A 13,760-nucleotide genomic window follows, 5' to 3' on the forward strand; every position below is an offset into this window, starting at 1 on the left:
CTACTGTCTCAGCTGTGTTGAGTTGACAGAGAGTCCCTCCGAGTTGGATATTTATGTTTAAACTGTGTAGACCGGGTATTGGAGGATCTTCTCTTCCTGGCATTGTGTCAGCAACCCCCCTGCTGTCATTACCAAAGCCTCTGCTGTTGCTTTAGGCTGTCTGGGGCAGCTGGAGTCCAAGTGTCGGGCTGCTCTGATTTTTTGTAGTGGGTAAGGCTCTTGAGGAGTGCAAGAGTAGTTCCGAGTTTTCTCTGACATACCTCTTGCTTTTTTCCTGCGTTTGCAAATTGTGCTGCAGGGCTGTTGCTCTCAAATTAGAGAAAGTCTCTAATAGCAGAAGTACAAATTATTGTAATGATGGAGAAAGCAAGTACATCTTGGTAGCTAAAATGCTCATAAGTATTCCCAGTCTAGGAATGTTGAATGCTAGCTGCTTTTAAGAAATAGCATCTTTTGCATATGTTGTTTCAGTTGGCATTTTGTTGGAGTAGTTGCAGTTCATTGTAATTTGTAAGTAATATAATATTTTTTCAAAAAAGCTGTTTTTTTGCAAGAGGTGCACAATTTTATTAATTTTGCAACTTATTCACCATCTTTTCACGTGTTGTAGTAGATGAGCAGCTAGCAGTCTTTAGCTACAATACCTGAAGAATTAGTCAGATGATATTTTCCTTTCTGAACATTATGTAGTCCATGTGAGGGATATTAGGGTACCACTGTTTACAGATTATGTGCTGAATTTTTTGAGAATTTCGACCCCGTGAACGTGAAAGGCACGAATAAAAAATCCGTGCTACTTCCTGAATGTTTCTTAAGCCCTTATTGTTACTTTTTCTAAACTATTTGACTGTATGTAGTGGTAACACAAGATATAAGTGTGGCTATTCTTGCCATCAATATAGTGATTCTAAAATACAAGCATCTTATAAACGAAATGAATTTGTTTACAAAAACTCAACCTTTTAAATCAGAGGTCCTCGTTGTCAAAGATGACAACTGGATGGGTAGGAAGGAGGAAATGAGTTTTGACAAACAATAGGAAAAACAACTGTGCCTTTTTACCAGCCCTAGTTTGACTGATCTGCTAACTAGAATCGTAGATTGATAGAACATCCTGAGTTGGAAGGGACCCACAAGGATCCTGGAGTCCAACTCCTGGTTCCACACAGGACCACCCAAAAATCAGACCATGTGTCTGAGCCTTGTCCAAACGCTTCCTGAACTCTGTCAGCCTTGGTGCTCTGACCACTGCTCTGGGGAGCCTGTCCCAGTGCCCGACCACCCTAAGTGGAGGAACCTTTCCCTAACACCCAGCCTGACCCTCCCTGTCCCAGCTCCATGCCGTTCCCTCGGGTCCTGTCGCTGTCCCCAGAGAGCAGAGCTCAGCGCCTGCCCCTCTGCTCCCCTCGTGAGGGAGCTGCAGGCCGCCATGAGGCCTCCCCTCAGCCTGCTCTGCTCTGGGCTGAACAAACCAAGGGACCTCAGCCGCTCCGCATGTTTCCCCCTTCACCATCTTTGTAGCCCTCCTTTGGACACTCTGTAATGATGTTTTGTGGTTTCTATAATGTGGTGCCCCAGACTGCACACAGTACTGGAGGAGAGGCCACACCAGAGCAGAGCAGGACCGTCCCTTCCGTCCCTCCACCAGCTAGCAGCGCTGTGCCTGCTGCACCCCAGGGTGCATCAGGCCGTTACAGGGTTTGGCCCTTTTGGCTGCCAGGGCACTGTGTTGACTCGCATTCAACTTGTTGTCAGCCAGAACCCCCCGATCTCTTTCTATGGGGCTGCTCTCCAGCCTCTCATCCCCCAGTCTGCATGTATAGCCAGGGCTGCTCCAAAGCTTTCAAGTGCCCGTTGCGTGCCACTATTCATTAGGATAGGAGTTAATTTTCCCTTATGTCTATGTGCTTTTTCTATGTTTAATTATTTTTTCCCTTACCAATATTCAGAAACCCGGGACAAACTAAGCACAGAGTAGAACATTCAATGCAACTTTGCTTCAGCTGTTTCCACCTTATCTAGTTAGACCTCTCCATCTGAGATGTGTACCTGTGCTCGTTTGTCCCTCTCTTTTTCAAAAAGTACAAATAGGAACTTCAAGTAGATACTTTTCTGGGTTAAAATCTTTAATGCTGTAATACCGAGGTGTTGTATAGAGCAGCATGTGTTGGTCAACACCAATCTCATGAGCAGCAGCAGCCTTCTACGGTAAATTAATTGTGGTCATTTAACTTGATGAGTATGAAGGTATGGTGCAAGAGAGAAAATTTCAAGACATGAAAGGGAAGTGGCCATTCCTAGAGGGTAAAGATCTTGCTGGAATAAGCCTTCTTCCATCGCAGAAGGAACCTCTTCATGTGTGCAAGAATCCCAAACTGCAATTGTTGGGCAGTTGATGCATCAATATCATAAATATATAAGGCCTAAACCTCAGTGCACATTGGGTTTCGTGGGTCTCAACCATGTTCTTCTCATGTGTAAACAAGTTTGGTAGAAACAATATATTTTTTGCTTTATCGATATTTGATGTTTTATCAATATCATCAATCAATTATTATTTATTTGTCAATTAAACCATTGAAAATAATTAGTTTGACCCTAGTCTTAATTTAGTACTTCTCTGTACAGCAGGAAGCCTGTCTGGTATGGAAATCTGTACCCATTCACTGTAGCTGCAATTAATACTCTTATTAATTATCTTTATTGTGGAGTTCAAGAGTGTTAAAGATTTACTCACCTCATTTATAGCTCTTATCCTTGTGACCCCTTTAAGATATGTTTGGTGCCTAATTTAGGCTGTGCTCCTTTTTCCCCTCTCATAAAGTATATTTGTTTTGTTTTCCTCCGCAACTTACCAAGAACAACAAATATTTTGAGTAAATTTTTTGCAAATGGAAGGGCAAATCCTCGTCTTGAAATAAATTCTGCAGGCTTCTTGCCTTATTACATGGTAAAAAATTGTTTGTAGATATTATTTTTTCAGTTAATAATATTTTATTTACTTATTATTTTATAATTTATAAAATTTATATTTTCTACTGTATATTTTTATATTATTTATACTTTTCTGCTTCTACATTTGTAAATTATGATGATTCTTTGACATACCATTGTTAAATGGTATTAAATCTGATAAGGTTTTACTATTTGTTTTTTCTGAATAATAGTCAATAGTTTTATTATTCAAGGACGGGTCATATTTTTCTTTCTTTTGATTTTTATTCTTAAATTTTTGTGTATCTGGAGTTTCCAACTATATTGCTAAACTAAATCTGAAAAATAGCACTTAAAAATTTCTGCCCTGTAAACTTGTTTGCAAGCGAGATTGAACAAAGATGAGTGCGAATTACTTTCTTTCCATTTCACCTCACACTGAGGTGATTAAGATGCATTTTACTTCAAATTTATCTGAAAACTTGTCTTAATACTTCAGCAAGAAAAATGCAATAGCACCTAGATGAATTCTCACTTACCTTACTCTAATGATATAAGGACATCTGGTTTCCATGTTTAACTTCTTAGCTCTCGTTATAATGTCAAAACTATACGAAATTTTGTTAAAACCATTACTGAAGGTGTCAGGAACTGTCTGTCTGTTCATCTCTGTTTTGTTAAGACTGTGGTAAACTTGTGACCAAGAGGAGATCGACTTAAATCTTTGTTCAGCTGTTTTTGTGTAAATTCAGTGGTTGATTTAGCAAACTACTGTCTACTACAGACTGCAATGTGTAGAGAAATTTTTATTTTTTCCCACAGAGATTACAAGAAGAATTGAAGTCTGTGCTTTCAATTTTCATCTGTTCAAATCGAATGCTCTGAAAGTGCATGTTTGGAGCCACGTGCCTTCTTGAGCCTCTGCAGTTAAAACTTGGTATAACAAACTGGAACTCCAAAAACGGCACAAGGGGAAGAAAGAGAGGGCATGCTAGGGACCATCATCTGCATTATTCATGTGTTGTATAGCTTCCGAGGAGCTAGCCATGAATTAGAGATTACAAATACTTTATTAAGCCTATAAAATGAATGCTGCTCATGGTGCCTGGTTTTATGAACTATTTTAATAGTTCTGAAAATATTGACTCTGCCCTCCATGACCCCAGGGCTGACTGTAAATGAAGCAGGCAGAAAATTTCCTTTGTATTAAAAGTAGCAGCGAAGTGTGGGAGGTAGAAGAGAAGCAGCTGAATTTCCCCTTGGATAAACAAATGACGAAGGGAGTTCTGGTGGGAAGGAAGTGAGAGCGGAAAAAAGAAGAGTCCCTCTTGAGCAGAGAGGACTCGCTAGAATAAGCAGCTCGGCAGTGAAAGGGGTTTGATTGATAGGTTTGGGCAGTTTGTTTTCTAAGTTAATTTTGAAAAGCAGTATTTCAGTGCAGTGTACTCGCAGCTGGCTGACATCTCCAACTAGCTTCTCTAGAGAATGGGCACCACTTAGCTGGTTCCCTGGTACCTACAGTCAAGAGGGTTAATCTTGAGTATATTTTGGATCTATATTTTCATGTTTTTATGCTTTTTATAAAAATAGTTCTAACTTTGAAATTAAGAATTGGATACTGTGTGGTGCTAGAATAAATGTTTTCACGTTTAGCTTGTTAGGAGGACTTCAGCTAGTCTTTTGGAACACACTTGTTCCTGTGATTAAACTAGTAGTTAAAGCAATATTGCAGGTAAATGCTTTTGGTATCAGCAACCTGAGGAAAGCTTGGGGTTCTTAGAGCTGGAATGCTTTATTGCCAAAACATAAGGATCAGCTTGAGGTTTGGCATTAACCTCTGTTAGGGAATGAAGAGTAGTTGTCTTGGGAGGCCTTTGGCACGATGCAAGTGGTAGAACCCATGGTGGAGACAGTGAAAAACTCAGTATTAGCAAAATAATAAATTATTTAAAAAAAAAAAATTAACAAATTTATATGAAAACTGAGGATTTCAGCTTCATGGTGTTTTAATTACCGACATGAAATGGTGGCACATGGAAACAGTGGTCTGAGCTTTTTGCTAGGAATAGCTAACAAGCTTTTGTGCTGCTTCTTGTCTTCTCCAGCTTGGTACCTGTTAGTTCTTTTTTATTGTGATTTAGGAGAAGCTTGCAAAACAGTCTTTGCACCTAGAGTAGAGCTCACTGTTTTCAGTATTAGGTGACTGCTGCATCGTGGTGAGTAGGTGTATTTGGCTGAAATGTCTATGGAACTAAAAATAACTGACAAAATCATCATCTCGCCAGCAAAATCTAAAAATGTTAGAAACGATGCAACTTTTGGGGGAAGATTTTACCCGCTCACACCTACCAAAAGACAAGGGAATCACGAGAGATTTTAATACATGTGACAGGAAAGAGAGGAAATTGATACATAATGGGAAATAGCTGATAAAATTATCATTGTAGCTTTATGTGTGCTGTATGAAATCCTGATTTCATGTTTATGGAGTAGCCCCCTAACAATTGTTTCTCCTACTATCTATGTTTAGGTCAGTTGAAAAGGGCTTCAGGTTATGGATTTTTTTTTTATTTGTCCCCTGTTCTTTTATTCTTTGTCCTAATTTTATGTAAATTCTTTAGGCATATTCTCACTTTCCAGTTTGGAGATGAAACTGACTGTTTCAGGTAGTTTCTCTAAGAAACCTTTATGCTTTTTTGAGTGTGTATAATACCATGGTTCAAAACTTAGTCTCTTAAACCCATTCTTCTAAACATAGGGCATTTATTAGCAAAAGCACTCTATTCCAGCTTGAGACGTATTTGATATTTCATACTATATCCAGGTATTCTACACAGATAATATTCAGTACGTTTGTTATCACAGAAATTCTATAACATCCTAGTTTATTACTTCATTAACCAAATAGTGTTCCACTCTAACCAAATTTGTTAATGTTATGCTAGTATTATGTCTTTATTAAAGAGTCTGCCTTTTTAAACCTGTTGGGTCTGAAATATATAGTCTGAGGATTGGTGATACTCCATTTATTCTAAGATGGTGGGGATGTGCACTGAGCACCTTGAAAGAGCAGTAACTTCAGCTTTTATTTGCCTTCTATATTGTGTTAATGCAAGCATCTCTTAAAATTTTCTTACATTCAACATTTGACAGAGGTGTTTGCTGATTTTTACATGTTCTTTAGCTTCAGCTTGGCCCTTTCAGCGTCTTCTCATCAGAAGTGCGTATACTTGTTGCCTAACTAAATATTTTACCACTAAGGAGAAAACAGCCAATGAACTGGGTTGAGTGCTGGAGACTTAAAAGCAGGGGCCTGTGGCAGTGAGAAGGAAAGAAGAAAAGGCTGTTTCTGATCTGAAGGCATATATGCTGGATGAACCAACGGTATTTTATCCAAGATGAATAGAAGTTAGGCAAAGAGCTGACAGTTGGAAAAAATGCTTTCAGATGTCTGCTTTAACTATGGAAGTTTATCCTAAAGTTTTATCTAACCTTTAAAAATAAAAAATAAAATAATCAACTAACGTAAAACTGGGGAGCAACAAATTGCTGGAGAGCAGTTTTTTTCTGATACTTTGAAGAATTTGCTGATAAATGTTCCCTTCTTCTAAATTGTAAGTGCTGCACCTTTTTGTAGGAAGCCCAAATTTGAAAGATAATCCTAAGCTTTTGTTAGTCTTTTGTTACAGTGTTCAATCACAGGTACTCTGCTACCAATTTCAAGGAGCAGAAACTGTCCTAGAAACATTCCACATGAAAAGCCTGGCTCCTTAATTAGGCTATTAAAGGCTGTGATTAACAGGTCTTGTTACCAGTTGTTTGAGAGGTTCCGCAGTGCTGCAGGGTGATGGAGAAATACTGAAGCTGGAGTTTCCATCTTCCCCCATAGAGCTGTACTTAAAGCCATTACTTCTCAGTGAGCAAGTCAACACTGAGTATGTGCCTTTCTAACCTGAAGTTATAGGTAGTCTGTAAGGCCTGAATAAACAAATTTGATGGTAAAGAAAATAAAATAGAAATGGTAAAGTCTAGAGGTTAACCCATTCTTTTGCACAAAGAGGTTGAAATTCAAGACTTTTCTAAGTGTAAAATCTAGAAACTAAACAGTGGTGTGTTTTGTCTTAGTAGTGAGATGTCTTATAAATTACAAAATACTGCCAACTTTGTTATTAACTCTATTTTGTGCGTTTTGTTATTCTTCCCTCAGCATAGAGTATAAGTCAGAGCTTTTATATGAAAACACAATGGCTTTTTACTGTTTTTTACAGTGCATAAACTTAGTAGAATGCAAGGTTTGATGATGATGATGATGTTCATTCAGTTACCACATTTAGTTGCCACTCTACAGCCAATTGACTGGCCAATTTACATGGCCATCTCTGAATATTTTCATCAACATTCAGAGATGAAATGTGGTATCTGCTACAATATAACTGTAATTATCCAAAGCGGTTTTATTAGTTCAACAGTGTAAAGTGTCTCTTGGGGAATGTTGGAGGTAGTTGTGGAGAAAACAAGCAAGAAAACTTGATATGAAAATTGCCTTGAAAGATTTGGCTGAGTGCAGACATCCTTTTCACTAAAATCCTGTGCCCGCAACAAAGCAGTCATACTTAATATTAGTGCCTGCAACTCTTGCTCTGTGATTTATTGCTATACATTCTGCATCATGTTTCTAGAATAGTTGCAATATAAAGATTGCTCAGTCTCTTTGACAGGCATGCAGAAGACAGTCTCTCGTGATAGGAAACATCATACTGTTATTCTACAAATTTTGAGAGAATTATGGTTAAATTGTACTTCACGTGGATTCCTCTGTGAAGGGTGCTGAAAGTTAATATTTATGATGCAAAAATGACCAAATCTTTTAGAAATTAGGTGCTGTTTATCTAGTGTATGCTATTTTAAAAATACATTTGTGCTCAGGTTGCTATGGAGGAATTTGATTTTCTGGTAGATATGTGATCTGTTTGTTTTTACTAAGTGGTTGCAATATGAGTTACAATGTTACTTGAATATTACTTAATTATTACTTAAATAATTCTGTTTTGTTGTAGCAGAAGAAGAAAGCTAAGGCATTCAATCCTCCAATCCGTAGAAACTGGGAAAGTAATTACTTTGGGATGCCTCTGCAGGACCTGGTTACACTGGAGAAACCCATACCTCTGTTTGTTGAAAAATGTGTGCAATTCATTGAAGACACAGGTAAGACAGGAAAATTATTGGAGGAAAGACTTCCCACTTGCATACCAAGCAATGCCTGTCATTTTCTGTTTTAAAGCACTCTTAGAATCCTATCCCAGAAATAAATAACTTCATTGTGGGTAAAGTACATTTTAAAAATAGAATATGTTCTCTAAATTATATGCTTAGTACGTGTTTTGTCTTTTTTATTTACTTGCAGAAGTATTTCACTCGTTATTGACAAACATTTGAAGCTTAACGTTTCTTGTAATTTAAAAAAAAAGACTTCAGTTTGTAATGCCCAATGACTTAACCCAGCGGCAGCGCTCCATCCTGCATGTCTCACTTTTGCCACTGTATGTTATGTAACATACCAAAAAGCTCTGAAATCTGCTTTTACCAGTTGCAGAAAACAGATACCTGATATGGTTTAATGAGTCAACTCACTTTTATTTATTTATTTTGCGGGTTAACCTGGACGTGCATTTTAACTTGTTACGAAGAAAGCTTTACTTTCTAAATACTTTGTATTTCTGCATTAACAATACTAAACAATTTATTTAATTTCCAAATTTCCAGCTTATTGCACAATATTAATGTGTCTTTGCACTAAGGTGAAGTTTCACCTTTATTTTTTTCATCTTTTTAAGTGCCTTCCTGGTCATGTGTTTGAGCCCTCTTGCTTTCAGCCATGAGGTGGCCTTGAGGCAAATAAAATGATGTTAGCTGGTCCTATGTAAGATTACATTTTGGAGAGGGAAGTTGTTTTGAGGTTTGGGTGTTATCTCTTGTTAGGTTTTGTTTTTTTCTGTTCTGTTTTTAAAAGTGAAGAGCACTAATTTTCACTTTGTGAGAAGCTCTTGCTTGCTCTGAAGTTGCATAAATGCTAAATGGCTACATTTGAGGCAAGTGAAGGCATAAGGTGGTGAAACAATAATTGGTGGTGAAACACAAGCAGGAACATCCTTTGGATGCCTGCTGTTGGATATTGAGAGCAGAGTGAAACAGCACCTGTTGTCAATGTTTTCTTCGTTCTGTGATACAATTTTAGCTGTAAGATGACAGTAACTTTTAGCAAGAATAAAACTGAAGGTTTTCCTTTCTGAAATTCAATTTTATTGCCATGTATGAGAATAGCAGGCATTTCCAAAAGGTCTACTACAGGCAGTAAGCCTAATGGCTGTTTCTGACGACTTCTGTAGTGCATTATTACAATAATAAAAAAAAATAGGTGAAACCTCAGGCAGTGGCCTTTTGGGAGTCAAAGATGTAAGTATATCTGTCTTTAACCTTTACCTCCTATTGATTCTTTGCCTGCAGGTAAGAGCGGTATTTTCATCCCTCTTACTTTCCCCTCCTCACCTGGAAAAAAATGGGGAAGGAGAAAGAAGAGCAAGGAGTAATAGAGTGGTATACATCATCTAATATACAGTTTGCTTGCTGTTGTATGCAGCAAAAATAAAAAAAAAGGGCGAGTCATGGTCTGAATTTATGTTCTTTAAAAATGGCTACATACACCTACTGTATACAGCTATTTAGAACAGACGTTTTGCCAGTAGTGTCTTGGTAGAAAAAAATGACTTGTAAAAAAAAAAGTCTGTAGAATCTAGAAGTAATATCTTAAATTTGAGCATGTGTAACTTTGTAAGAATACTTTCAAACCCCAAAATTATAGATTTGGATCTAAAGAAAGTTCCTTTTTCTTGAAAGTATTGTTGCCTGTTATCTGTTGACTTTGTGGGAGACCTTTAAGAGAAAATCTAGTATTTCTCTGAACGGATTATTTTTACCAGTTTGTGGAGGGAGAGAGAGAGAAATGTAATGGAGAGGAAACATGTATAGTCATCTTTTTTCCTCATACTCATCAGATAACTGAAGCATCCAGTAGATCTAACACTTTTAGTCTCCTCTAATGACCTGTCTTTGAAGGATAAGGTGTTCAGTTAAGCTGCTGGTGGGTTCAGAATGTATGGGTCTCCTCAGAAGTGGTGGCTGGGGAGGTATTGCTTGTATGCTGGTTCTCCTGGTCTGCTGCTGTGCAGGTACTGAAAGCTGGAGGATTTTAATTCTGGCCGTATGCGTAAGCGGCACAAACCTTGAGCCATCTGTGTGCTTTGTGTGTGACTGTGAAGACTGTTGTCCTGCTGTTTCTGTTAATCATTTGGAAAAGATGGAACAAAGCCTCTACTTTTGATCTGAATTAGTTTTTCTTGTCCTACTCCAGATTCTGTATAAGGAGTTTTGGTTGTTCTTTTCAGCTCCCATACTTGGGTGTGGGAATTTTATTGCTGGTGTGTTATTTTTATATTAGGTTAATATTTTCTAGATATCTGATGAGATTCAAACCATGCATTCTAGTTTTCATGCAGCCTTCTCTAGTGATAGAACCTATTTTTGCCTTCTTTGAGAGAAGCATGCTACAAGGGAAATTAAAATTTCATTTGCATTGCCTTCAAGTCCTCTGCTGAAATCAGACTCCCATCATCGACTTTGGGACTATCTGGTAGAAAATCCCATGAATACAGTTTTGGAGATGATCAGTCTGCAGAAGGCAAGTCAAGATCTATTAGCTTCAGCCTGGAGTCCAGAATGGTACCAGCTCCGTTCCATAAAGCTATCATATCAGCTGCTTGCCCCGGGGAGTCCTCCAATACTTCAGCTTTCTCTTAGCAAGTCCGCCTAATGTTAGTACTGACTGACTCATCAGACATACCTGTGTTTACTGTCATCATCTTTCTTTTTAATCAAGATCTCTAGTCTCCTCCATCTCTGCTTGAATGAAGCTAATCAGTATATTTGTTTTATGGAGGACATAATTTGTTTAGCTTCCCTTTAAGGTACTTAGAATCATAGAAGTTCATGGAGTTCAGCTCCTTCCCTTTATATTATCACATGTAATTTGCATTGTGGCTGAATTACAGTTTTTTATGAAGATACAGTTAACCTTAAATTGAAGGGCTAATCTCAAATTTTCATGTTTCCTCTCCCTGCCTCATGAAATTATAGAAGATGGTGCTTTATACCCGCTTTTCTGAATTGTGACTGAGGCTAAAAAGCACCCAGTGTAGAAAGCAGTTTTCTCTGTTTTCCTCCGGATGCTCAGATAAGATCAGAAACTGTTCTTGAAGATTCTTACTCAACTTAAACCATAAAGAATTGACAGCATGTAGAAAGTGCCAATGGTTTTTTCTGTTTTATCGTGGTGCTTTGGAATACCCTTACATTTAAAAACATGAGTATTTATCAGTGGAAGAGGAATAATTTGGACAAATTGAAGTGAATCCAGGAGGTGAAAATTCTAGTCTTTTCTAACTCAATGAGTTTTGTGTCAGAAGGTGCCATAGGACTCCTGTCAGGGTGAAGCTAGATCTGCTGAAGATAAGGGATCTTCAGGTATACGTGTGTAGATACGTACGCACGAAGGTACTTTCTGTGTGTTCCTGTTTGGGTAGATATTTTCCAGCAAGAATTTTTACTCTGGACTCATTTTGCTCTATGGAGTCAAATAATTTCTGCTTTTCAAAGATGATCAAGGGCTCAAATTTCTTTGGAAACTTTTCTTGATAGCAGCACTAAAAGTAGAAACTGAGGGAGTGAAGTGTTTAATGCTTGAGCAGATCTAAACCTAGTAAATAGTAAGTATGTATCAGAACCTGCAGTTTGGCAGCAGTGTGTACTGTTGTTAATGGTAATACCACAAAGCAGGAATAGCCCATAATATTTTGCTTTGTTGGAACCTATTGATTAAAAAAATATACGATATCATGTAAGATTATCTTAAATTTAACAATACTGATGTTTCTGGGTAAGGAATGAGGAAAACTTGCCTAAATACTATAAACAAACTCTATGTGGGTATTCATATGTTGTCCATGATTATAGGCAAATGTTTCCTCTATCCAAGCCTTTCATTTTTGAATTCATTATAATTATAGCAGGATGAGTAATCTTTGGTTGGTAGTCAGAGTTCGCTCTTGTTGATTCATTGAATGAGATGATCGAAAAAAATTTTAACTCTCAGGTAAGTAACTTGATAATGGTGAATTATCAACCTTTCCACTAAACATCTTGGTATAAAGATACGTGTTTGGGAAAACTTACTTTTCTGGTAAAGATATTACAGTCTTACCTGTAACCTTTTACAGACTATGTAAGTACTTTTATAATCACTGGTGGTATTGTGTAGTGCATAACCTGTTGGTGTTTGTATGCTTTTACCTCTGTCACCTTAAATCACTATGTAACTTGCTTTTGAGGGCAGCTACTGAAATTGACTTTTTGACATTAGTAGTTATTTTCAGCTGCAGGCTTCTAAAAGGAGGTTTGAGGATACAGTTCTTGTGGTGCGTTTGTTGCTTTTTCCTGATGGAATGAATAGAAGGTCATTTTGTTACATCACTTAAAATAAGGAGTGGTGTTCTGCAAATCAGATTTATGGAAATGCTCACAGAAGCATAGCTAGGTTCAAAACAAAAGCTGCTACTCTAAAACTATGTAGACCATTACTTTTTTTTAATACATCTTGTTTTTTCTTTGTATAGGCAGTAGAGTTCAGATACTTTTTGAAGCTCAACTGTTTGCTAACTATATTAATAGCATGAATTCTGTGATTGTGCATTTCTGTTTAAGAATTGCCATGTGAAGTGTAAGAAGTATATTTTTTCAGAGTTCTCTAGTATTACATGAATTTTGCATAGCTTCCCAGGCTCAAAAGTAGTCAATTTGGTTTGAGAGAGAGGAACACAGATTTCTGAAGGCTAATTAAATCCTTATTTTAAACAAAAGTAACGTTTTCTGGCTCAATGTTGTTGGTATGATTAAATTTTATAATTGCAAAACAAGGTAAAAATACCTATTGAATGGTAATTCTGTTCTGAAATTTAAGTGTAAAAAGTTAGTGTTTATTGCAAGTTCATAGAGTATTTTGATATAGTTACGTAGTGACATTTTTATGCTGTCTTATATGCTGCCAATTTATTTTCAAGTTCTGTTTATCTGTTACCGAACACATACAGTTGTTGATTATTTTTAGCTTTCCCAGACTTCTAATAATTTTGGCTAAACCTATTCATGCTAACTAGTCATATTAATATACGAGCTTTTTAAATATTTAAGTATTGCTTTAATTTGCATTTTGGATTTTTTATTGGCATACATTTTGAATAATAGGTGAAAAGCATGATACCAATGACATTTGAGTCTGTTTACCAAGTAAGGAGGCATCAAATTGATATTATGAATACTAGCACAGTTTGCCATTTAAGAAATTTAGTGCTTGACTTTATGCAACTGGTAAGTGCAGCTGGACAGGATTTGAGGGGTCCTGGTGATAGATAGACCAAGCACGAGTCAGTAGTACATCCTGCTAGCAAAGGTGGCTGAGGATGTATTGGACTGACCCAACAGAAGGGTAGGCAGTAACTTAAAGTAATTGTTCTTCTTTTCTCAGGACTTGTTAGACTTTATCTGAAATTGATCTGAAATACTACAAGAAAGGTGTAGACAAACTTGAGTGAGACTAGCAGAAAGAGGGTCAGGGTCTGGAGGTCATGACCTGTGAGGAAAGGTAATGGGAAGTGGATTGGCGCAGTTTGGAGAGAGAAAGGCTAAGGAAAGTAGCTCTCTCATGCCTCTGAGGAGAT

The 13,760-nt window shown here is 37.4% G+C and overlaps 1 protein-coding gene across 3 annotated transcripts in view; it reads left to right on the plus strand.

Moving 5' to 3' along the window:
• The window catches only part of ARHGAP5 (Rho GTPase activating protein 5), a 47,941-nt gene that overhangs the window by 16,322 nt on the left and 17,859 nt on the right, over positions 1-13,760 (plus strand). For 2 of the 3 annotated variants that reach the window (XM_040558224.1, XM_040558223.1), the window contains one exon: positions 7,992-8,139. In XM_040558224.1, coding sequence (XP_040414158.1) covers positions 7,992-8,139 — 148 coding nt within the window. The remainder of the gene's footprint in view (positions 1-7,991; positions 8,140-13,760) is intronic. The other variant, XM_040558225.1, reaches the window with a different exon arrangement.

The sequence above is a fragment of the Cygnus olor genome, chromosome 5 (genome assembly GCF_009769625.2).
Source record: "Cygnus olor isolate bCygOlo1 chromosome 5, bCygOlo1.pri.v2, whole genome shotgun sequence".
Classification (NCBI taxonomy): domain Eukaryota; kingdom Metazoa; phylum Chordata; class Aves; order Anseriformes; family Anatidae; genus Cygnus; species Cygnus olor.